Source organism: Phyllostomus hastatus, unplaced genomic scaffold (assembly GCF_019186645.2).
Source record: "Phyllostomus hastatus isolate PE091 unplaced genomic scaffold, TTU_PhHast_1.1 phas_scaffold_1674, whole genome shotgun sequence".
Taxonomy (NCBI): domain Eukaryota; kingdom Metazoa; phylum Chordata; class Mammalia; order Chiroptera; family Phyllostomidae; genus Phyllostomus; species Phyllostomus hastatus.
Window position 1 is genome coordinate 4,789,251 of NW_025334011.1, and position 25,853 is coordinate 4,815,103.

Consider the following 25,853-nt stretch of genomic DNA (forward strand, 5'->3'; position numbering starts at 1 on the left):
AAGAAGAAGATAGAGAGAAAGAAAAAAAGTGGAGGAAAACAGTCTGACAACAGAATGGCACTAAATATATATCTATCAATAATCACCTTAAAAGTAAATGGCTCAAATGTCCGAACCAAAAGACATAGCCAAATGGATGAGAAAACAAGACCCACATATATGCTGCTCCCAAGAGACCCATGTCAAATTGAAAGACACACACAGACTAAAAGTAAAGGGATAGAAAAAGACATTTCATACAAGTGGAAAGGGAAAAAAGCCTGGGGTATCAATACTTATATCTGACAAAATAGACTTTAAAGTCAAGGATATAGTAAGGACAAAAAAGGATACTACATAATGATAAAGGAAACAATCCAACAAGAGGATATAACCCTAGCACATTTACACACCCAACATAGAAGTACCCTAAATATATAAAGCAAATCTTGATGGACACAAAAGGAAAGATGATAGTAATGATGGTCATAGTCAGGGATTTTAACAGCCCTTTGATTCAACAAATAGATCTTCCAGACAGAAAATCAACAAGGAGGCAGAGACCTTAAACGGCACACCAGATCAGAGGGATTAATTGATATGTTCAGAGCATTTCATCCCAAAGTAACAGAATGTGCATATATTTCAACCTGGAATGTTTTCTGGGGTAAGCTACATGTTAGGACACAAAACAAGTTTCAATAAATTTAAGAAGGTTGAAATCATATCAAACACCTTCTTGACCACACTGCTATGAAACTAGAAATCAGTCACAAGAAGAACACTGAAAAATACACAAAGACATTAAAACCAAATAACATGTTATTAAACAATGAATGGGTCAACAGTGAGATCAAGGAAGAAATCAAAAGATACCTTGAAACAAATGAAAATGAGAACATGGCAATCCAAAGTCTGTGGGACACTGGGAAAGCAACCCTCAGAGGGAAATTTATAGCATTATAGGTCTATCTCAAGAAACAAGAAAAAGCTCAAATAAACAATCCAACTTTACACTTAAAGGAACTTGAAAAAGAACAGCAAAGCCCAAAGTGAGTAGAAAGAAGGAAATAATAAAAATCAGAGCAGAAATAAATGAAACAGAGTCTAAAAATGATACAAAAATTAGTGAATCCAAAAGCTGGTTCTTTGAAAAGATAAACAAGATTGACAAACATTTAACTAGACTAATCAAGGAGAAAAAGAGAGAGGGCTCAAATAAATAAAATCAGAAATGAAAGAAGAGAAGTAACAACTGACACCACAGAAATACGAGGGATTATAAGAAAATATTATGAACAAATGTAGGCCAAAAAAACTGGACAACCTGGACAAAATGGATATATCTATAGAAATGCAAAATCTTCCAAAACTAAACCAGGAAGAATCAAATAATCTGAATAGACAGATTACACTTAATAAAATCAAAGCAGTAATCAAAAACTCCCCCCAAAAACAAAGCCATGAACCAAACTGCCTCACAGGTGAATTTTACCAAACATTTCAAGACAAACTAACACCTCTCCTTCTCAGACTATGCCAAAAAATTCAAGAATAAGGAAGATGCTCAAGCTCATTTTATGAGGCCAGCATTGTCCACATACAAAAACAGATAAAGACACTACAAAGAAAGAAAATTATAGGCCAATATCCCTGATGAACACAGACACTAAAATTCTCAACAAGATATTAGCAAACCGAATACAGCAATGCATCAAAAAAAATCATGCACCATAATCAAGTGGGATTTATTCTGGGAATACAAGGTTAGAACAACATTTACAAATCAATAACTGTCATTCATCACATAAACAAAATGAAGTATAAAAACCACATGATCATATTAGTAGACGCAGAGAAGCATTTGATAAATTCTAGCACCCATTTATGATAAAAACATTCAGCAAAGTGTGAATAGAGGGAACATACTTAAACATAGTAAAGGCCATATGTGAGAAACCCACTGCCAGCATCATACTCAATGGGCAAAAACTACAAGTGTTCCCCGTAAGATCAGGAATAAGCTAGGGATGTTTGCTTTCACCTCTCTTATCCAACATAGTACTGGAAATCTAGCAACAGCAATTAGACAAGATAAAGAAATATGAGGCATCCAAATAAAAAAAGGAAGAAGTAAAACTCTTTATTTGCTGATGACATGATACCATACATAGAGAATCCCAAAGATTCCACCAAGAACATACTAGAACTGATGAGTGAATTCAGCAGAGTAGCAGGATACAAGACTCAAAACCATAAAAAGCCTAGAAGAAAACACAGCAAAATCTCAAACATTGCTTGTAACAATATTTTATCAGATATATCTCCCCAGGCAAGGGAACAAACAAACAAACAAACAAAAACAAATGAGACTACATCAAACTAAAAAGTTTTTGCAAAGCATAGGAAATCATCAACAAAATAAAAAGACAACCCACAGAATGAGAGAACATATTCACAGATGCATTCGATAAGGGGTTAATATCCAAAATTTATAAAGAACTTGCAAAAATGAATACACACACACACACACACACATACACAAAAACAATTAAAAAATGGGCAAAGGACCTGAATAGATACTTCTCCAAAGAGTACACACAGATAGCCAATAGACACATGAATAGATGCTCAACATCAATAATCATCAGAGAGATGCAAATTAAAACCATAATGAGATATCATCTCACACCTGTCAGAATGGCTATCATCAATCAATGAACAAACAACAAGTGCTGGTGAGGATGTGGAGAAAGGAAAACCCTTTTGCACTGTTGGTGGGAATGCAGATTGGTACAGCCACTGTGGAAAGCAGTATGCAGATACCTCAAAAAATTAAAAACAGATCTGCCTTTTGACCCAGTGATCCCACTTCTGGGAATATATCTGAAAGAACATGAAACACTAATTTGAAAGAACATAAGCACACTTATATTCATTGCAGTGTTATTTACAGTTGCTAAGATATAGAAGCAGCCCAAGTGTCCATCGATAGATGAGTGGATAAAACAACTATGGGACATTTACACGATGGACTGCTGCTCGGCCTTAAAAAAGAAGAAAATTTTACCCTTTGCAACAGCATGGATGGACCTAGAGAACATTATGCTGAGTGAAATAAGCCAGTCAGAAAAAAACAAATACCATATGATTTCATTTACATGTGGAATCTAATGAACAAACTGAACTAACAAGCATAACAGAGACAGACTCGTAGATGGAGAACAGGATGACAGCTCTTGGGGGGATGTTAGGGGGTGGAGGGATTGAGTAAAAAGGAAAAAGAACTCATGGACATGGACAACAGTGAGGTGTTTGCAGGGGCCGGGGAAGTGGGCATAAGGGAACTACATGGTAATGGAAAAAATATGATAAATAACTTTTAAAAAGAACATTTATCTTACAAAGATTTTATAATGTAAAACAAAATAAAATGTATGGCTTATCCTTAACATAAGGGTTTGAAAAAAGGTAGGGAAAGCAGAGAAAGTTGTGTGTCTTTTGAAAGCCTTTATATTCATTAACTTGTGAACATAAGCTACACACAGATTTCCAAATGAGGAAATGGTTTAAAATGAGGTATTTTAGAGTTAAATGCATCTAATTGGGACAATTATGAAATCAATGTGGACTCTCTTTTAGGAGGAGTTACTTTCATTTGCAAAACTTTATGGACCAGCTGCCTTTAAGGAATTCATTCTAAGGAAGGGCTACCGGATGCCAAGCGTGAGTAAAGGGTCATTTCAGAAAGACCTGCTGAGCGGCTCATGGCTGTTCATGGGAAGGCGTCAGCACCCTGCCCAAAGCAAAACCCTTCTTTTGCTTACAGGCATGCAGAAAGAGCATGATTTTTCCCAGACAGGGATCAAGATAGGATCTGGCATTTTTCTCTTTTTATTCTGCCTCTTCAGTTTCTGCTCTCAGAGGTGCTCTCTCCCTAGTGATGCACGTATGTTGGGTTTGGCCTTAACGGGACCACAGTGAAAGGGACCACAGTGAAAGGGAACTGTGTACAGGGCATGTGCCTCACAAACTCTGACTGGCACTGAAACACTCTGGATTCTCTAGGGAGTATTTAAGGTTCCTTTGCTTCCACATCTAAGGACAAAGAGCTGTGTCTTGTGTCAGGACAAAATGGAGCTAGGATTGACAGTATCATCATTGTCAGCTTTATGTGGAGAGACCAGGGCAAAAGCTCACTTCCTGGGGACCCACCAGTGTCTTCCATCTTTTTACCATTTTCTCTTTTTGGCCTTCTAGTGCCCCCCGACCCCCACCAACTTGTAAAGCTTGCCCCAGCTGCCTCAGTCATGGAGCGGGTGCCCTTGGGAGAGTGCATGTGGCAGGGGTAGACTGGGAGGTTGGGGAAATGGACCATGCAGCAGGAAGTTCCACGCCCAGACCAGCCCTGTCACAAAGCGGGAAGCCAGCTAAGCATGGGGCCAGAGCTGGAGCTAACAGGTAGTAAGTCACGTGTTTGCCCAGTGTCACTGGGTGCACATTCCATGGCGTCTTGGAGGCGGTGCAGCCAAGATGGTCAGTGTTCCTGGAAGTGGGATACAGAATTTCTTTTTTTCCAAGCTTTAACAGTAGCTTATACTTACTGGCATGTAAACATATTGACCACGCTCAGATCCAGACTGGTTTCGAAGTTAAATTAGGCAAGGTGAAGGGAGGCCTAAAGTATGAGGTAGAGACGGGCTGAAAGACCCCATGGCACAACTGGGATGAAATTTCTCTTCTAGTTTTTGGCACCACTGACAGGCACGCCAGGTGTATTTAATATGCTTACATACATTTATGTATTTGCAGTAACTGCCTATTGTATACTAAGGTCACAGAAGTATCTTTCTTTATATGTCTGATGTATAAAATATACTTATATAATACATAATTGTATATATGATTATATATGTACATATACTTAAGGATAAATATAATTATGTGATATATAAATGTGTCAGAGTATATACATATACATTCCTCTTGCATGGCTATGTATCTATATCTACATAGATTATATTTATATATCTATATATATATATATACACTATATATACTATGATTTGCTCTCAGTGTTGTAATGACTCATAGTTCTAGTTAACATTCTTGATGGAAAATATTTTTTTTCATTTTGATTTGTCCCCTGTTGGTTTAATCCATCCTGTTGATGAACACTCAGCATGCCCACCACACTGGCGATACTCTTTTAGCTGCATTAACTGAAGAGAGATGATGTTCCTGGCTACACCGAGTCTGAGAACACCTGTCACTCAAAATCCTTTATCCTTACATCCTATACTCTCTACTTTATCAGGAGTGGTGGGAATCTACTAAAGTTTTCATATATACATACACACATAAATATACACACACATACACACACACAAACTGCCATTACTTATTTAAATTTATATATGAACATTCATTCTATTTTAACTCCTATAACATCATCCATGTTCACTGTGCATATACATATTCATATATGTTACATGAGCTTACATACTTATGTACACATTCCAGGATCTGCTGCTGGATTATTTGCTCTATGTATTACCCGCAGCTTCCTTATGTCTGCTACACAGAAGAGAGCCAGGCCTTTTTTTTAAAAAAAATATTTTATTTATTATTTATTTTTAGAGAGAGAGGAAGGGAGGGAGAAAGAGAGGGAGAGAAACATCAGTGTGTGGTTGTCTCTCATATGGCCCCCACTGGGGGACTTGGCCCGCAACCCAGGCGTGTGCCCTGACTGGGAATCAAATGGGCGGGCAACCCTTTGGTTTGCAGCCCACACTCAATCCACTGAGCTACACCAGCCAGGGCGAGAGACAGGCCTTTAATAGCAGGGATGAGTGGCACAAGGCTGGGCTGGGCTGGGGAACCGAACAAGTGTGAATTAGACATATGTATTTCTGATGTTGTGCAACTACCTTCCAAAGCCCAGCATCTCTCATGGGCTAATGACTGACATGAGATTTTGAGTACAACGAGACTATATGTTATAGAGTGCGAGACTGTGAATTTAGGTTTGGTTGTGGTTGTGGACAGAAATGTGCAATTTTTGTTTGCCAACCTAATAATAATTTTCTCTCATCCTTTGTTTTTAGTTCCTTGAGAAGATAAATGTCAGGAAGGATGTAAATGCAAGTGTAAAAAGAGTCCTATGAAATAACTTAGCATAGAAGAGTTTGGGAAGACAATTAGACAGATTGTATTCACTGTATAGGACTTGGCTATTTTTTTCTCTCGTTAAACATTAAACATAACTTATGATGAGTGTTCCCACCACAGATGTACAACTTTGACTTGACAATATTCATAATTTTATACCTAATACTAATAAACTTTTCACAATGGCCTTTTGTTAACTAATAAGTTAGTTATTAACTTTTGTTAACTAATGCTTTTGTTAACTAATATTTTGTATATTTTTGCCAACTGTACAATCAATATTCACATGTCTTCTCATATATTAGCAGCATTATAAATAAACATAGTTTTATTAATTATTTGTAAAAACTAAATAAAACCATAAATAAAAGTAGAATTACTCTATTGCTTTTTCCCAGAGTATTTTTTGCCTGTTTTGGGGGGTATTTTCTTTATTGTGTCTTTAGAATATAATTCTCTTTCATTTTAAATTAAGCTTACTGAGTTTTTCCCCAGCTTTTAGGTATACTAGTCTTTATAATAAATCTGTACTTATAAGGTCATAGATGGAAACTCAAGATGATATATTTATTCAATTTGTATTGATTTTTTTTGAGAGAAACATTGATTTTCTATTCCACTTATGTATGTACTTATAGGTTGCTTCCTGTATGTGCTCTGACCCGAGAGCAGCCTGCAACTTTGGCGTACTGGGATGATGCTCTAACCAGCTGAGCTACCCAGCCAGGGTGACACATTTTTAAATAATTTTTTTGAATTAAAAAATGTTCATGCTCATGTAAGACAATCAGAAAATACAGACTAACAAAAAGAATGTTAGCAGGCTCGCATATTTGGGTCCCACAGGAGCCGCGAAGGGAGAGCTGCCCCTCCTGCAGGCCCAGAGGAGGAGGCATCCAGTTCTGCTGGACAAGCTGGGGCAGGGTTTCGGCTTTCATTCCCGGATCCTGACATTTAAATGCTGAGCAGAAGACGGCATTGGCAGTGGTGGTCTGGAGAGAATCCATTTCTTTTTCTGGCTACATTGTTCCTGGCTTTGTTACATTCAAGCCTAATTCATAGCAGGGACTCAAGTTTAGGTTTAATTGCTGGGCAACTAAATATTCAACAGAAACAGTAGCCAGATCAGGCTTGCTGAGGGGAAATCCAAGTTGCTGAAGCCACATACCTTGCATTTCTGCCTCCATACTCGCTTTGTTGAGGAGATCACCAGGCAGCACTGGACACCTAGAGAAAGAAGCAAAGCTGCTGTGCAGAGGATTGGCCACCTTGTCACCTGATTACTGAGTGCTTCCTCTGCAGTGGAGACCTTCTGGCGGTTACTCACAAAGAACCAAATACCCTCATACTGTGGATCCATTTTCAGAGATCCCTCGTATGCCCCATTCCTGCTAATATGCTTCTCTAGGTCTCTGGCTATTTCAGCTACTGACATATGCATCTCCAACCATTTCTCTTTTCAGACAAAGTGGTCAACTGGGTGAAATAGTTAAAATTTTGTCTACTGGAGCCCTGGCTGGTGTGGCTCAGTGTGACTGAGCGCCAGCCTGCAAACTGAAAGGTCACTCGTTTAAGTCCAAACCAGTCAGGGCACATGCCTGGGTTGTGGGCCAGGTCCCCAGGTGGGGGCATGCAAGAGGCAACTCATTTATGTCTCTTTCTCACATCAGTGTTTCTCTCCTTCTCTTTCTCCTTTCCTTCCCCTCTCTCTAAAAATAAATAAATAAACTCTTAAAAATTGTTTTTAAAGAGTTTATCTGTTTAGGTTTTTTTTTTTTCTTTTACAGAGAGGGGGAAGGGAAGGAAAGAGAGGGAGAGAAACATCAATGTGTGGTTGCCTCTCACGTGCCCCTGCTGGGGACGTGGCCTGCAACCCAGGCATGTGCCCTGACTGGGAATCAAACCATGGCCCTTTGGTTCGCAGGCCTGCGCTCAATCCACTGAGCTATACCAGCCAGGAATAAAAATTTTTTTGTCCACTGGAAAACTCCTCAGTTGTTCTTCAGGGCCACTCTTGAGTTGGGTGACAGTGTTGTGGTAGGTCACTTTTGCTGGTGCCATTATATTGTGCCAGTTGTCTGTTCAGTCACCTGGCCTTTGAGAAAGTCCCTAGGTCACATGTGTGGGCTGGAGAAGAATGGTCATGTGGTAGGAGAGAGCACACCACGGCAGTATGTTGTGTCTTCGGTTTCTGACCAAGCCCAGTCCTGTGTCGAAAACTTCCACTTGATCATGAGAAGCAATATAATTTGGCAATCAAACATGTGACTTTGGAGCCAAAGGACCTGGGTTCAAATCAAGCTCTGCTTCTTATGAGCTGTGTGATTATGGGGCAAATAGTTTATCCCCTCTCCACTGCAGTCTTCTGAAGTAAGCATCATAGAAAGAATAGTTCCATCTCCTGGAACTGTGGGGAGGATTAAAGGAAACACTACACGTAAAATGCTAAGAACAGAGCCTAGCACATTGTGCACACTCACTAAATGTTAGCTGACTTTACGGCTGAGTGGGTCAGGTGACCCCCAGGTTATGACGAGCACCAGTTGCTTGGTTACCTAATGTCTTGTGACTGAAGTGCTGTATTTACTAGTGCCGAGCAACAAACCAAGACTGGTTTCTCAAGAGGAGAACAGTTCTATGCCACCGAGTTCACGGCCTGGGTGCAAACCCCCGGGGGCCTGTGCTCTGGTTTGCCTCTCTGGATGAGCCAAAGCTGCCTCTGTGCCACAAGTGCTTCCAGCCCACTGGATTCCCTGGATCTGAGGGCAGAGCTCTCTGGACCAGCTAGAAGCTTTCTCTTGCTTCAGGCTGACCTCAAAGCTGGCAACCTCTCAGGTTACTAAAGAAAAGACCTGAAACAGCACATCTAAATCTGGCCTCTAAAATCCAAAGAGAAGTGCAGGTAGCACACTGTTACATAGCATTTCCAATACCCAGATATAATAGATGTAAGTAACCTCAAGGGTATATATATATATACATATACACATATACACATACATACATACTAATGGAACGTTGTTAATCACTAGGGGATGATGAGTTTTTGAGCTTTTATTGCCTTTGGTTTTAACAGAATTTGCCTAATTCTAAGTTTATTTAATAATGATTATTTACCAACTAAACTAAAATCCTGAAAATGTAACAGTTGGCTTTTGGGAGCTGATACAAGCTGTCTCTAGCACATTACTGATGGCAGAATCCAAGGCAACGAGGGGTTTTAGGAATAAAGAATGGAGGGAACTGGCTTCCCCAATCCCCTGCCAGGCTATTTCCACAAAGGTCATTGCAGAGTCTTCACTGGAGGTGGGAGAAGCCTGGTGTCACAGGGGAGTAGGGAGAATTTCTCCGACAAGGCAGGCTGCCTTAGGTTGGGTCTGACTGGAAGCACAGGGCAACATGGGATTAAGATATTCAAGAGGTTTTCTGGGGCGGGGAAGGAGAAGGGGAGGAGAGCCCTTAGGCTATGAGGCATGTGTGGTTCTCAGGCAGGGAGAGGGGGAAGGAAGATTGAGAGAACCTTGAGCTGTGGCACAACGCAAATAAAGGTTTGGCCAGGCCAATGGCGGCTTATTTATTGTTTTGTTTTTTGAGGTTTTGGACATATAGTGCCAAATTGCTTCCGAAAAGTGTGTCTCTTTTCCCACTTTCACAAATTGAATATGAATGCGTTTTTCTTAGCGTCTTTGCCAACACTGGATTTTGTCTTTAAAAAATCTATGCTAATTTAATAGACAAAATTTTGTATCTTGCTTTAATTTGTATTTGCTTTGTTATTGGAAACTCTGGCACTTAAGACACGATTTTGGCCTGCTGTATTTCCCTGTGACTTAGCCTATTTTTGTGTGGGGCACCCAGAGGACCCACGTTCTCCGGGAGCAGGACAGGCAGTGCTGCGCTTTCTGGTGTGGGGGCCGGAGAAGCCCTGCTTCCCTCCGTACCCCTCCTGGGCAGGAGTCCGGTGGGTGAAATGCTTCCACTAGAAATCTGTTCTTTTAGTTTGCTCTCTGTCTAGATTTACTTCAAGATATCAAGCAAATTCCCTCTAAGTTATTGGTGATGCATCAACTTTCTTTCTGTGACACATGTGAATGGACAGCAGTGCTCAGTGCCATGGACAGTGGAGGTGCGGGGTAGAGGTGGTGGGAAGGATCTGGGAGCAGTTAAAAAATAACACTCAAAAAAAGGAAAAAGACAGGAAACGGGGATAAAGGGGTCCCCAAACTTTGTCTGCATCATACTTTTGTTTGGGTCTGTCCTTTTCTAATAGACTTCCCCTCTTTCCCAAGAAAATGACTGTTGGTTCTTTAAAGTTTTTTTTCCCCTAGATATTTATCTCCTGTATTTTGTTAATACATTTTAATGCTTCACCATTCCTGGTATTCATTCATTCATTCATTCATTCGTTCCGTACATATTTTGAGCCCCTACTATGTAGGACTCTAGGCATGCTATGGGCACCAGGGAAAACCTATGAATTTCCTTCCGTAATGAACTAATACTCTGGTGAGGGAGACACACCATTAATGAGTAATCAGAGAAGATATCAGGGTGAGTGATGTGAGATACTGTGACCATCACTGAGTTGCAGGCTGGGGAATAACAGGGCAGGCTGGCTGGATGTGGCGGTGAAGGGATGCTTTGGATGGAGGGGTGGGAGGACCTCTTTGAGGAGAAATCCGACCTACATTCTTTTCGGTAACAATTTGCCCCTGGTGGGAACCGGGAGTCTTTTGTTCTTTATTACAATTACTTGAATTGTTTCTGCTTGGGTGAAGAGGTGGCGTGTAGGGCATGGCCTGACATGACCCATGCCCAGCGGAGGAGAGGGCCACATCGCATCCTGTTCCTCCGGATGTTTTCTAGACCCACTGCAGTGCCCTGGGGGCCCTGCCACCTCCCTTAAATGACTTGTGTTTTTCCCTAGCTGATCCCTCCCTTCCTCTTTAAACCTTCCAGATTGGAGTTCAGTTTACTCCTAATGTCATTGCTACTTCAAGTTCCCAGACCAGCAGTATCGGCTGGCAACCTATTGGAGAAGCAGAAATCCAGACCCACCCCAGACCTACTGAATAGGAATCTGTACTTAGCCTATCTCCAATGCTTCCTTGCCCATTTAAGTTTCAGAAGCCCTAGTTCAGAACTGTTGTCTTCACTGGTCTGAGGAAGGCCCTTCTCTGGTATTTATTCATTTTCACCTTTTACTCCAAAGCTCATTCCTGTCCTTTTGCCCACTGCAGACACTCTTTAATCTCTTTAAGAATTTGCCTCAAATATGCATGCATGCATCTTTGAAACTTAAGTGCGGTTATTTTGAGTGTGTATGTCTTCTCAATTTACATAAATACTGTTATACTAGAACATTTGTTTCTTACTTTTCAATCATTATGTATTTCATGTGAAATTATGTTACTTTGTGTAGATCTAGTTCATTGTTCTAACTACTGCATAGTGTTTCATAGACGTCTACCATGTTTACTTAGCTATTTCACCTGATGGGCAGCGAGGTGGCCTTGAACTTAATGGTCACTCCAGAAAACATCATGTTTCTCCTTACAGTCTTGTACAAAATTTTCTCTGGGTCATGCACGTTCAGCAGTGGGAGTGCTAGTCACGGGGCATATACTCGCCTAATTTCACAGAAGTCTTCCAGATTGTTGTCCAGATGGTTTGCAGTTGTTTACACCTCTACCGGCGGCATCACGTCTTCTTTCCAGTATTTGCCTTTCTGATGGATGTGAAACTGTGCACTATCACTGTTTTAATTTGCATTTCTCTCATTACCAGTGAGTTGGAGCATTTCTGCACCTTTTTCTAACCATTCATTTATTTGTTCAACCAAAAATTACTGTTTGTTATGTTTCAGGCATTGCTTTGTGCACCAAGGAAAAGCATCCCCTCTCCATTTATATTGGAGCCTTTTTTTGATCAGTTTGTAATAGTTCATTGTATATCTACATATAAGTCCCCCGCCAGTTCTAATAACACTGAAATCTTATCCCCCGTACAGAGCTACCTGCTAATTTGTCCATGGCATCCACCATTGACCAGGTGCCCTTGTTTTGACGAAGCCAAGACATTTTTTATCTCCTACGTTATGTAACATCGTAGGGATTGTCTCCGGGATTTGTTCTGTTAGCTTTGTAGTTCACCATTTTATGTGGTACAAAGTAGTGATCTAACTTTATTTTTATCTATAAGATGAGCAAGTTCTCCCAGCACAGATTTTGCTTTTCTCTATAGGTTTCATCATTTAGCTTAAGAGATCTCAGCCTCGAGTCTGTTCTGGAACTGAGATGAGTCAGAGGTTTGCAAACAGTTGCAGGAGGAAAATGTCTCTGGGAAATCTGAAGCAGGGCCGTCCCATGTGACTGCTCTGCAGGAACGTTTGACTTGTGGTCAATGTTCTGTGGAGTAACAGGAGCCAGAGGCGTGACGGCAGTGGACAGGTGCTGGTGGCAGTGAGGGCCTTCCCCTGAGGAGACCAGGATGCCAGGGCTTGTGGGGAGAGGGATTACAAATCACGAGCAAGGCTGAAATTCACCTCCATCTTGGAATACCACCAGAAGTGTCACACGTCTGAATTTGCACACTCACTTTCAAAATTTATGCTTGGAAATTTGGTTTGATAGCTATTAGGGTTCAGTTTAACTAGAGTTTCAAGCATGGGTCCTAGAAGGTCAGAATACTGGGTTCAAATCCCAGCTCTGTCACTTATCAGCTGTATGACCTTGGGCAAATTACTCCTCTCTGGGTATTACATGAGATAATCCACATAAAACCCTTAGCCTAGTGCTGGTATGTAGAGGGTACCTCAGTGCTCATCGTTAATTTATTCTGGAACTTGTGACGAGTGCCAAAAACGACGAGTACCAAGAGAAGTTTTTAAGCAACAAGTGATGACACAGTTTCTCTTGGAGGGCAGCAGCGTGACTCATAGAAGTTCTAGCAAGTGCAACAAGTCCTGAGCAAGCACCAACCGCTGAAATATTTTTTTCTCGTCCAAATGTGACGAGTACAGGACTTGTACAGCTCTGAAGCTGGTGAGCACCAAGTACATCTGCAGTGGGTATTCGGTGAACAGAGATAATGAAAAGGCTGTTAGATCATAGCCTGGTATTCCAGGGAATGCAAAGAATAAACTCTGCTCCTCGAGAAATTTAAAATCTAATATGGGGGTGAAATGAACTACAAAAATAATTATGCTGTAAGAGAAGAATCTCCTGTTTGGCGCTGAGAAAGAAAATCTGTAGTCAGAGGTCAGAGAAAATGCCATATCAATGTGAGGTCTGGGGGCCACAGGGTGGGATTGGGGGCTGGGGATCGTTTCATGGAAGAAAGTGGCCTTTAGGAAATGTCTAGACCAAGGAGAGAAGGTTCCAGGAGAGTCTCACTTCAGCTGGAAAGCACAGAAGGGGTAAGAGAAAGCCCTAGAGCAGTTTTTGGAGCTGTGTCATAGAGCCCTTGAAGGCAAATATGGGGTTGGCCTTAATCTGGTAGACACATAAAATGCCTTGCTCAAGGCTGTATTTTAGGAGGATTAAATCGCAAGTGGTTTCGGAGTAGAGCACAGCCAGAGGGGAGGGAAGTGCAGAGGTGAATTAGGAAGTCACTGTGTTGTCTGGACAGAGGGAGTGGGCCTCAGTGGGGGCCAGGGCCCTGGGAACGACAGTGCAGGGGGCCAAGCGAGAGGCCCATGATTGAAGAATCAACAGGGCTCAATGAGGGAGAGGTCTCCCAAAGGGCAACCTCTTCTCCCAATGGCTGTTTCCTACATCCTCTGCTTTCCTCAAACCTCAACCCTATCTCATTTCTCTCTCTCAGCTGATAACCTCACTTCCTGCCTCCTTGGCACCTCAAAATGTTTCTAATGTCCACTCTTCTGTTTTTCAAGTCCATCTCCTCTCCCTTTTCCATCCAAGGCCTGCCCTTCCACTGGCATGCCTGACCCATGGCCTCCTCTCTCTTATGGAATCCCAGCGAGTATTTCCTCTCCTATATGCACTGACTTTCCTGCCCACAAACAGGCCTAGGTCGCTCTCCGACCTAGGTTGAGCTAGGTCGCTCAACTTCTTTTCTACCTTTTGCCTCAAATTTCTCGAGAAAGGATTAATTCAAAGATGGACCGCACAGCTTTTACCACCTCAGCCTTTTGAAACTGAACCTCCACACCTACAAACACTGCTCAGTTACCAATGACCTCTTACATGTCAAACCCAAATTTCTCAGTCCCCTATCCACTTAAACTGCGGAGTGACATCCCCGTTCCCCCTCCGCACTGCCTTCTATACCCGACTTTGGAAACGAGTATCCCAATTCTCTTCCCTAGTTCTTCCTTCCCACCCTCTTTAATGCCTGCAGCCCTGCAGGTAATGCTGCTTTTCGTTGCTTTGTCCTCACCACATCACTCTATACCAGGAGTGAGCGAGCAATCTTTTCTTGCACAAGGTTAAAGAAAAAGAAGAGGAGGAGTGTATATACACACACACATATATACAAAAGACCTGAAAATATCCATCCATAGCTATACCTCTCTATTTATATTCTATTTAATAGGATAATAAGCATTAGAACATGGGCATTATTATTATGGCCTCTAAAATATTACACCAGACATAACTGTAATATAATTATCAACACGGAAGCAGCTTTCCAACCTTTCTTCTTGAAATTATGCAAAGGGCTGAAGTTAGGCTCATTCTTGATTTCCCTTCAGAACCTTGATCTTCATTATGGATGTAACTGCCACCTGTCTGTGAGGAATTTCCAGTGTCTCTCTTTAAACCACAGACCCCTAGAAAAGTCTCGCACTAGCGCCTTAAATTTAACACATTTCACAGAACTTATCATGTTCCTCCCTCATCCCTGCTGAATCTGCCTTCCTAGGCTCAGCGGTCTTCTATATAGGGGCAAAGAACATTATTTTACAATTGTATAGTGATAAACAGTATTATTGCTGCTGTAAAAATGTTTTTAGAATATGTGGCTATAGGCTTTTAATAAATATGGTAGTAAAGAGTATTTTTTTAAAGCAGCAACAAAAAATTAATGAATCAACATTGAAGTTTAGAAAAGGCAAATAATGTTCTTTTAAAATGCTGCATATTAAATCTGATACTAATGGGTTGGGAAGAATTGTGTTATTTTTTGGTTATATTTTAAATCAGTAGAATAGCAATTGATGACAATAAAACTTTTAAAAGAGCCTTCTGGGTATTAGAAATGTATTGTGGGGATTGAATTCCAAGATTTTATAGATACACTCATTTTACTCATTAGCACATTGATAAAAAATACTTTGACCTATGAAGTAGCAACTGAAGTTATCAGTAAGGAAATAAAAAGAAAATGTTGGAGGATTTTCATCTTATTTGTAAAATCATTCTACTGGCTTTAGAGTCCATAACATTCTAAGATATTCTATAGCATCAATTTTTAGTTTGACAATAGAATATAGAACAAATCCAAATTTTTCTTCAAAATTCTGGTTTTAATTCTATCTATCATAGCCTCAAAATTTAAGAACCAGTTAGCAACACAGTTTCTGTAATGGAGCTGGAGTCCATAAAAGACAGCCCACAGACAATGCTGTTTTACAGAGAGACGTTCATTTTCTTAAAAATATAGTTTTACTACCACTTTTTAATATTTTCATACTCATCTGAAGATTGGTCTTGTTATCTTAGGCTGCCTAATGTGAGATGTATGGGTGGTTTTCAGTGGTTTTAAACTTTAAAGGTCTTTAAAAAGTCTACTATTGAATCCCTAATTAGGTTAAGCCGTGAAACCCTGACAAAAAGGTAGCACCTGTGTTGTACTTAAAAATGTCCATAGAATCCAGGTAAAGAAGGCGACCATAATGGTCCAGATGGAGAACACATGGAACGTTTAGTAGTTCATTCACTCGACCTGCACCTTCTGAGGCACCACTCTGGGAATGTTCTAGGTGCTGGGAATTCAGCAGAGAACAAAGGACAATAAACCCTGCGTTCATGTAGTTTATGTTCTAAAGAGAAGAAAGAAAAATTAACAGAATAAATCCATGGGTTAAAAAGCATATTAGAGGTGATGCCTGAATGCTAAGGAGAAAAATCAAGCAGGGCAGGAAATGGGGAGCAGGAGGTTATGGTTAAAATTGGACTATCAAGGAAAGCCTCACAGGGCGGTGGCACTTGGGCAAAGACCTGAAGAGGATGAGGGAGACAGGATAGACATCTGGATGGATGTCTGGGGGGAGGATGACTCTGTCCAGGAAACCAGTGTAGCTAGAGGAGATGGCTATGAGCTCAGAGAGGTCACGAGGGACAGATTCTCATGACCTCTAGGATCTGGAGGTTTTCACCATGAGCTGTGGAGCAATTGGAGGCAGTTGCTTCTCTTGGGCAGAGAAGCAGTTTATGAGAATGTTTTTAACAGGAGCCCTAGTAGGGGCTCAAGTGTAGGACCAGGGGGAGCAGTGAGAAGTGACAGCAATAATCCAGGTGAGAGATGATGGTGGCAGACCAGGGTGGCATTTACTGTGGAGAGAAGTAGGAGTCTGAATATATTTAGAGGAAAGAGTGGTAGAATTTGCTACTGCCTACTGCGAGAGGGAATAAAAGGAGAGTCAAGGATGACTCTTAAGTTGATTTTTTTTTCAGCAGTGGGAAAGGATGTGGTCGCCACTTCCTGAGATGAGAAAGACAGGGCAAGTAGCAGGTTTGGGCAGGAAGACCAGGGGTTCAGACATGAGTGAGTTTGGTTTGAGTTGTCTGTTATCATCCAAGAGGGAAAAAGACCAGTTGGTGGTCTCCTTCCCCATCTTCCCCCACCTCCGCACTCCCTTATAATTGCAGGGGTTGTGACCTCCTGCACCAAGGTATGCACCAGCCCTCCAGCAACTCCTGTGACTGAGCCCGGCGTCCCATTACGGATTGCTGTCTGATCAAGCATGGGGCACATGTGAGCCATTTGTTTTACCAGAGGGAGCCATTTTAGTAATGATTCCAAGGCAGCTATTTGTCAGCTGTGGCCTTAGCAATTGCGTGAGGAGTGTGTAGTTCAAAGCGAAGTCTCACCCTGCAGATACAAAAGTGGGAATCATTAGCCTGAAGTTGTTGTGTAGACCTGACTAGTGTGGCTCAGTCGGTTGAGTGCTGGCCTGCAAACCAAAAGGTCACCAGTTCGATTCCCAGTCAGGGCACATACCTGGTTTGTGGGCCAGGTTCTCAGTAGGGGACACGTGAGAGGCAACCACACATTGATGTCTCTCTCCCCTCTTTCTCCCTCCCTTCACCTCTGTATCAAACAAATACATAAAATCATTTTTAAAAAAGAATTTGTGTTAAATTGTCAGATCAGCAGAAGAGTGAATTTAGAAAGTGTTAAAGAAAACACACACACAGGCCCCAAGGGCTTTATTCTTGCTAAAAACCCACGATGCCAAAATTAGATTTAATTCCCAACCTAACTGCAGTTTCAGCCTCTCCCAGAATCAGCCCCTGTGTCCCCCTGCCCGTGGGAAGGAGAGGCAATCTACATAATAAACACCTTCCCCATCTCTTCCCCCCAAAAGATGTTCCAACACCAAAATAATCCTTTTCTTTCCATAATGCCTCTCTCCCCAGTTATCTTCCTGCAAGACCCTTCACTTTGTAGAAGGCCTCAGAATGCCCTTCTAGTTGCTAGATGGGATGCTGCGCCACTCATAAATTGCTTAATAAAGCCGATTAGATCTTCACATTTACTAGGTTGGATTTTGATTTCTAACAAAACGAGTGTGCAAATTCTTAGATCACAGGGTGGCGGTATTTGTGAGGATCAAATCTAATGCATACGTTATACAACTGCCACACAGCGCTCAACAAAGAGTGTGTCTATTTGTATTAACAAGCCCATCTGTAAGAGCTTGTCCCTGAGCAACATCCAGTCAGTCCCTGAGAATGCGCATTTCTCCCCTCACACCCCCCCTCCCCAAAAGAAGTCGGGGAAGAAGCGACGACTGGAAGTAGTTGAGATGACTGGCATTTATAGATGTACGGCTCTCAGTCCAATCCTCTGGAGGCGGAGGCTTGGGGAGCAAAGCACATCTAACGGGCGGCCGCTTGGAGCTTCAGCTAGATCTCCGGGTTTCCCCTCACTGTGTCCGCAGAGCTCCCTGCTTACCCCACCCAGGCGGCAGAGCTACTGCTGCAGCCTGAGCCGTAGTCCCAGCGGTCACTACAGCACCTTGGCCTCTCCTGCGTCTACGTTCCGGGAAGCTCCCGCCTCTAGCTCGCTGCGCTGCTGCGAAGAGTCCCTCGGACAGAGGTGAAGGAAAAGGGGTGGAGCGGGACTGGTTTTTGCGCGCGGTGGCTGTGCGCATTTGGGTTCTTTACACGTGCGAAACACTCTTGGAATGGGGCGCCCCGTGCACTAGAACTGACAACTGGCGGGGTCGATAATGGAAAACTTTGGAAAAGGAGGGCGCTCGAGTCGCCCAGCCAGAGCTTGGGGCTGCAGCCCCGGGGCGTGGCTGGGAAAGTTGAGTTTTAGACCCGGAGGGCTGGCCTCCCGGCCGGAGCGCCGGCCAACCAGGACCGTAAAAGGCTCGAGCGGGCGGGGTAGGTGTGGCTTTGCCTTCGTGACCTGAGCCCGATCCCTGTCGACGTTGTCTCCCGCAGCTGCGGCCTCTCAGCCATGGGCGCCGTTTGGTCTGCTCTGCTGGTCGGAGGCGGTCTGGCCGGTGCGCTTTTCATCTGGCTGATCCGGGACAAGGGAAAGAAGGGGGACGCGGAGCAGGAGCAGGAGCAGGAGCAGGAGCAGGAGCAGGACGCCACTCCTGGGAAGGCTGTGGCTGCGGGAGGCGATCCTAGTGGTGGCAGCGGACTGAGTCCCGCACCTTCCAGGCCCGAGCTGGTCACCAAACCAGGTATTCTTCTCTCCGTGTCTCGAGGGCAGATCCACCAGGGGTCTTTGAAATTCCTCCTGGACCATCCTAGCTGCACGGTCCCTGGACCAGCTTTCCCTGCCCGGGGTAGGACCCTCCCACGCCCAGTATTTCCCACGCTGGGGAGCTCGCACTGGACAGGTTTCTCGCCCCCTACGGAGGCCCTGGAAATGCCCTGGCGGTTCGTCCTAGGGCGGCGCCCCACAGTCTGGGTCCCCAGCGCCCGGCAAAAAGGGATGGACTCCACTTGGCGGCACGTGGTGCAATGCGAGTGACGGCAGTGGCGCGGTCCCCACTCCTCCCCCGCTTCGGAAGGTAGTGTGGTGGTTTAGGGGCACTCTGCAACCTTCTTCAATTTCTGTTCGAGCAGGGATACTTCATCAGTGTCAACTGCATAGACTCATACCCTCCCATCCCTCACTCCATGGAAGAGCTGGGTTTGGGAACACCCGAAGAGTGGGCACCTCCAGCTCTCTGGTTGCTTCTGTCAGGAGGGCAAAGTTCAGGTTGGACTCTGGCCATTAGGCCTGTGCTGGAGCCCTGGGGCTGCGCGCTGGACGCCGGGTTCGGAGCTGGCGGCCCTCGCACGCACGCTCACCGCAACAGCGCGGGGTTGTCTATTTCCTGGGGAAGGGACTTAGTAAGGGTTCTTAATAGAGGACGCAACTCCGAATTGACGTCCAGGTTTAAATCTCCACATTTTAGAGAGGGTATGCTAGGCAAAGTGGAAACACTGGCAGGACCAGCGTCCTTGCCGGGCTGGTTGCCCTCGCCTGGATCCAGCTTCGGTGGGAATGACATCTGGGCACTTTATTTTTAGTGGAATGCTGTTCACGTGCAACCAACGTGAAAATCTGCCCCTGTGCCTTTCCTGCCATTGGTTTGGAATGAGCAGAGCGCTCATCTTCCTTTATCTGCCCTTGTGTTTTAGGTGGAAAGATTGGGGGAATTCAGAGTAATATTTGTTTCCCTCTTACTTCCAACCCCGCCTTTAAAGAGAAAATTAAAGACCATCCTCCCCCACCCCTCACCCCCATCCACCTCCTGGATAAGCCTTTTATTATTGGATATACGTGGGCATTCTTAGCACACAGTATTGGTTCAGTGTCTGAACTAGGCAATTAGGTACTTGGTTTTAGCAGGGATGGATTTTGTGAAATGCAGCTTGATTACCGGTAAAGTCTTCACCGACTAAACTTTTTCTCCACCCAACTTACTTGTTTCTCACGAGAACTGCCTATTACATTGTTTTTATAGAGCATCTTCAAGGAAGCAATGGGTGTTTGGTTTCAGAGACCAAAGGCCCTGGTAGCGTGCAGGAGGCAGCATGGAGACTGCGGGGTCCTTCTGGAGAAGCTGGTGACTGTGACAATTCAAGACAGCATGTTCCTTTTGGACGGTTTCTGGACACAGAATCTATAGCTGCATCTGTGACTGGCTACTCTGGGGGTTGCTGTGAAACTTCAAGAAATGAAAGCCGTGGATCTCGTGTAGGAAAATGGGGAGTCCAGAAAGGACAAGAGACACCTGCTAACGCAGCTCCGTGTTTTGCAGAGAAGTTGCCTTCTAGCAACCTGCTCATGGACAGCGGTAAAGAGGAAGTGAGCCTTGCACGGTTGGATAGTCAGGACTCGGCTGACCAGGAGGACTGGGAGATGGTGTCCAGGCACTCATCTTGGGGAGACATCCGTTTGGGTGGCAGTCTTGAGGATCCAATGTTAAACCCAAACCTAGGAATGGACTATGGCAAAAACACTCTTATGGAAACACGAGGTCAGGAAGTGGATGTTAAAACAAAAAGGGAAGTAGCTAAGACTTCAGGGTCTCAGCAAGTTAGTGTCAGGTTCCAGGTCCATTATATCACAAGTGCTAGTGTGCAATTCATTGCAGTAACTGGAGACCATGAGAAGCTTGGGAGATGGAACGCTTACGTCCCCCTCCAGTATAGCAAGGGTGGGTTCTGGTCTCGTTCGGTCTCCCTGCCAGCAGATACAGTGGTGCAATGGAAGTTTGTGGTGGTAGAGAATGGAGAAGTTACTCGCTGGGAAGAATGCAGCAATAGGTTTCTAGAGACTGGCCATGAGGATAATAAATTGGTTCACAAGTGTTGGGGGATTCACTGATTCAGTTTGCAAAGTATTGAAGAAGCTGTTGCAGAATGTGGAAGAGGCTAAAGTTGTGGAACACACTCAATAATTTAAAATGAAGGAAGTACAACTCCAAGTTTAACTGAGTTTGATTTACTAATGGCGTGCATCTAATGTGTAGAAGATCATTCTCCATGCATACTATGGATAACTACAAAGACCAGTCAATCTTCAAGTAGGCACGGGCTTTAGCGATGGAGGCTTGGCCGTGCAGTCCATCACGCATATGCGAAGCTTTCATCCTCGGCGCAGGCATTGAGCGATAAACTTCGCTTGCTGTTTCGATCAGGACCTGGTTTGTCCATTCCAGGTTCAAGGGATCAAGAGCCTGGTTGGTATTGCGAGGAGGCTCATGACTAGTCGTTCAAGCTAGTTTGTTTTGCATCGTGTTTTGAAAAAATATTCAATGTGTAACATAAGCCTCTGGGGGACGATAAATCAACTCGTGGTTCTATCGATGTGTGTGGAAACTTGATTTCCTGGCATGGTTTAAAAGCAGCTAAGTATATGGTTTGGTATATTGTCAGGGCATTCTGTTAAACCCTCAGACGCTTTCAGAAAGGGATGGATACAAGGTTGTTTGTGAAACAAGTGGAATAATAAACTCTTAACGAGCTAAGTGATTTGGATTTGACTTTGAAGTTCTCATTTGCCTGTGCACCAGTTTGTGCTTCAAGCCTCTCCTTCAGCCACCTCGGCTTGACCGAAATCTTGTATTGGCGAAATTCGGTGACGTGGTTATTGCCGGACGGCGTGAAACCGCTCTTTATCCCTGAAAAGCATCATGACATTGAAACTTACTTGTAATACAACTGAAAATTAAACTCAGGTTCTCCACCTTCAGCTATGATTGACATTCTAAATCATAACACCCCCAATAATCGCGATCACTAAGAATAAACCATGACGATATGTGTTTGCATTTCGCGGGTGCGGGCAGAGGTGGAGGAAGGGTTAAGTTACAGCTAAAAGACTTCACATCTTATTCTTTAGGCTGTATTTGGAAGTCTTCATTATATACACAAGGTGTGAGTTGCCTGCTTTGTGCTTTCTTGGTTCAGTTCATGTTTTTGGAAGAATATGGTTGGGTTTGTTCATCTCAAAAATTATTTACCCAGAAAAAAAAGTAAAAAGTATTGTTAACAAATAAATTTCAACAATATTGTGACCATAAGCTATTTCTAATCTACTAGATGCTCTTTTTGCAGGAGAAAGGACTGATCGAAGCTGAAAATAGTGTTAGCAAAGTGCTTGAAAGAGCTGTTTACCTGTCGGTGCTTTTTGGCCCATAGCATTTTTATGATAAATTATGTTACAAGAAGTATTTAACGTTAAATATTCGGAGCTTATGGGTGGAGTTTTCAGTTTGTTTGGTGGGACGCTTTGTTCGTGGGGAAAGCGCATTTCTTCTTCCCCACCATAAATATATTCAGCATTTATGGTGAGACACGGAGGGTGGGCAGTTCTGTGGAGGATCTTTGAAGTTCAAATTCACTTTGTGTGTTCCAATATTATTTTGGTAGCTGACGTTCATCATTTCAAAGCTTAAGCTCGTTCTCTGGGTTGTATGCATGTGAGAAGTATTTTCTCTTGAATTTTTCATTTGATTAGTTATGTCATAAAGTTCTTCTTTCTTTGTTCTTTCATTTAGAGGAAAAGATGAAATTTCTTTTTGAAACATTTAAGTTGGGCGTCCTATTTTATTTCAGTTCATCTGTTTTGCAGGCTAAAACTCTTCCTAAGCCATATACACATCAGAAAGGACAAATGGTGCTGTTTGGGCCTCTCTGCAATCCTTGTTGTGAGTAGAGACTCCTGGCAGGCAACTCTGCAAAATTGTCACCCAAAGCTCCTTCTCCTACAATCCCTAGGGCATATGTGTTTAATATGACTTGCCTTATGGACCATGAAGGGAGTCTAAGGGCTTCTGTGTTTCTGCAGCTAGAAAATTATATGTTGCTTTCATGTCACGTTGTAGAGGTGGAGGTAAGACTGAAACAGCTTATACAGCCTCAGGCAAAAAAACAATTCAGACTTTTTTTCTAAGTATATTAACCTCTACATTACATGCAGTATGTTTGACTTATGAAGCGTTTTTATTTATTTGTTCCTGTTTTGTTTTGTTGTTTGGTTCACGTGTCTGGTACAACAGGGTATAATTATATTTAGTCATTGTCCCAAGTTCCTGGCACGGAGTTACTCAAACTCTTGGAATTTCTTGGGAGATTGGAAGTATTTTTTGTTATTCAAAATGAGGCTTTTTAGATCACACCAGAGTTTGTGCTAATGAGGTGATTTACGGTGTAGCCCCTATAAAGCCTCTGGATTGAGCTGGTCACCAGAAAGACATAGTGAATAGACGTTTGGAAGTCCCACCTACCAATCTCTGGGAGGGGGTGGAGAACATGAGACTAAGCTCTAAAAACTCTTGAAAATGGTAAAGTGCCTAATAAGGATTATTTGGTCAACTATGGCCCTAGGGACCGAATTAGATTATAATAGAGCTGAGAAGTTCCTATCACCTAGTGAGGTGGCGGCCACCCCAACATCCCAGCATCACTCCCGAGTTTGTGGTGGTGAGGCTGCTGTGAACAAACCCACCGCGCTGCCAATGGTATAAAAGCCTACGCATGCAGTTACTCACAGTGTATGCTCCTTGACAGTAAACGAGTGTGTTACTAGTTCACATATTACCTATACTATACGGTTTAACTGTCATTTTGGAGTGTACTCTCTTTACTTATCAAAAGTTTGCTACAAAACAGTATGCCCTGGTGCATTGGCAGCAGCCTCATCATATGCTTTCCAAATCTCTTGATTGCATCATTTTCTCTTGTGCTTGATTTAATCTCATGTTGTTTCACAAATTTAGTGTAGACTGGATGTGAGGTGTTCACAAAGTCTACAGTAGTGTACTATGACAACCTACCTTTCCCATTCACTCACTGAGCCACCCGGAGCAACTTCTAGTCCTTCCTGCCAGGTCCATTCACCTGTAAGGGCTCTATATAGGTGCACCATTGTTTATCTTTTACATCATATTTTCATATTTTTACTACACCTTTCCTATGTTCAGATATGTTTAGATACACAAATGCTTACCATTGTGTTACAACTGCCTACAGTATTCAATACAGTAACACACTGTACAAGCTTGTAGCCCAGGAGCAGGAGTCTATACCACACAGCCTTGGTAGGTAATTGGCTCTGCCTCCTAAGTGTGTGAAAGTGCACTCAATAATGTTTGCACAATGATGAAATTGTCCAACAGCACATTTCGCAGAACATGTCCTTGTTGTTAAGCAGCTCCTGACCATGAGGGGATTCAATGAGCTTCGGGTGGCGAACACATCTAGGTGCTGAGAGGGTTGCACACCCAGAGGGGCAGGGGAGCTTCATACTCCAGGTCCCCAAGCCTTGCCCTATGCAGCTCTTACACGGTGCTGTTCTTGAGTTGTTTCCCTTGTGACACACCAGTAATAGTAACTAAAGTACTAAGTTCCATGACCCATTCTAGCAAGTCACTGAAACTCAGGAGTAGGTTGTAAGAACCCCCAATTTACAACCTGTTAGTCAAAAAGTACCGCTGATCTGGGACTTTTGATTGGCATCTGAAGTGGGAGCAGTCTTAAGAGCTTGAGCCCTCAAATCTGTAGAATCTGGCATTAACTCCAGATAGTGTCAGAACTGAACCGGCTTGTGGGACAGCAGCTGGTGTCCACAGAGAATGGGTAATTCGTGTTGGGAAACACTCCACATGCAAACCCTCCTGGTTTATTAAAATCTGACTAAGGCAGACTGAATCCATTTGATCTGAAGAAGCTACCCACTGAAGAATAACACGTTTTCTTTATTTCTTTATAGTTCTTAATACATAAAAGAGACACTTTTTCAAAAGTTTCGATTGGGGATCCCAGTGTTTTGTTACCGGCTCACACTCACCGACACTGACAGAACACGCAGCAAGTTTGGGGTCACAGAAGGAACCCCTGTCAGTGCAGGGTGCTGGTGCTGTTCTGGGCATCACCCCACATCTTTCACTTTCCTGTGAAAGTTGTCTGTTCAGTTGAAGAAAAACAACTATTGCCTCAGCACCAGCACAAATATTAAAAAACACATAATTATGCCAAAACATTAGTACAAATCGATACCTTGTAAGTTATGAATACTTTCACAACTATCTAGTACTGCTTGAAATTTTACTGGGAGAGCATTCAAGAATATTTTATTTCAAAATAGAGTTTACAGGACAGGGTAACTTTTATTAAATTTTCACATAAAAAGAAAAAAGTTCACGGGGCACTAATTATAGGTAACACCACAATTAATTGGGCATCATCTCTCTGTAAAGGTTAGGCAAGCAATGTATTATTTTAGTAACATTTTTTCCTGGTCTTTGACTTTCTGTATCCTCTTCTCTTGATTTCTGATCATTGAAGACATTGCTGAAAATGTTGATAAAACAAAGTTAGAACAGCAACATTTACTGAGGCTTTAATTCTATTATGTGCTTTTGAAAAGGTCAACTCACTATTGTGGGATACATACATTGTGAGCTCAAGAAGTTCTTAAAAATCACAAAGTAGCATATTTTTGAAAAGACATGGAACTAAGGATAAATCTTTTTCAGTTATTTTAAATGGGCACGG

General features: G+C 42.8%; 3 protein-coding genes across 3 annotated transcripts in view; 2 read left to right on the plus strand and 1 right to left on the minus strand.

Moving 5' to 3' along the window:
• FAM47E (family with sequence similarity 47 member E) overlaps positions 1-6,259 on the plus strand; it is a 29,491-nt gene extending 23,232 nt beyond the window's left edge. Inside the window, exons 5-6 of the mRNA XM_045858107.1 lie at positions 3,622-3,705; positions 6,087-6,259. Coding sequence (XP_045714063.1) covers positions 3,622-3,705; positions 6,087-6,146 — 144 coding nt within the window. The 3' untranslated portion in view covers positions 6,147-6,259. The remainder of the gene's footprint in view (positions 1-3,621; positions 3,706-6,086) is intronic.
• A 12,478-nt stretch (positions 6,260-18,737) lies between these two features.
• STBD1 (starch binding domain 1) lies at positions 18,738-21,323 on the plus strand. The gene is made up of 2 exons (XM_045857980.1): positions 18,738-19,039; positions 20,315-21,323. The coding sequence occupies exons 1-2, from the start codon at positions 18,808-18,810 to the stop codon at positions 21,178-21,180; spliced, it is 1,098 nt and encodes a 365-aa protein (XP_045713936.1). The 5' UTR covers positions 18,738-18,807; the 3' UTR covers positions 21,181-21,323.
• A 4,134-nt stretch (positions 21,324-25,457) lies between these two features.
• Positions 25,458-25,853, minus strand: part of CCDC158 (coiled-coil domain containing 158) — a 62,761-nt gene continuing 62,365 nt past the window's right edge. The window contains exon 25 of the mRNA XM_045857951.1: positions 25,458-25,649. Coding sequence (XP_045713907.1) covers positions 25,573-25,649 — 77 coding nt within the window. The 3' untranslated portion in view covers positions 25,458-25,572. The remainder of the gene's footprint in view (positions 25,650-25,853) is intronic.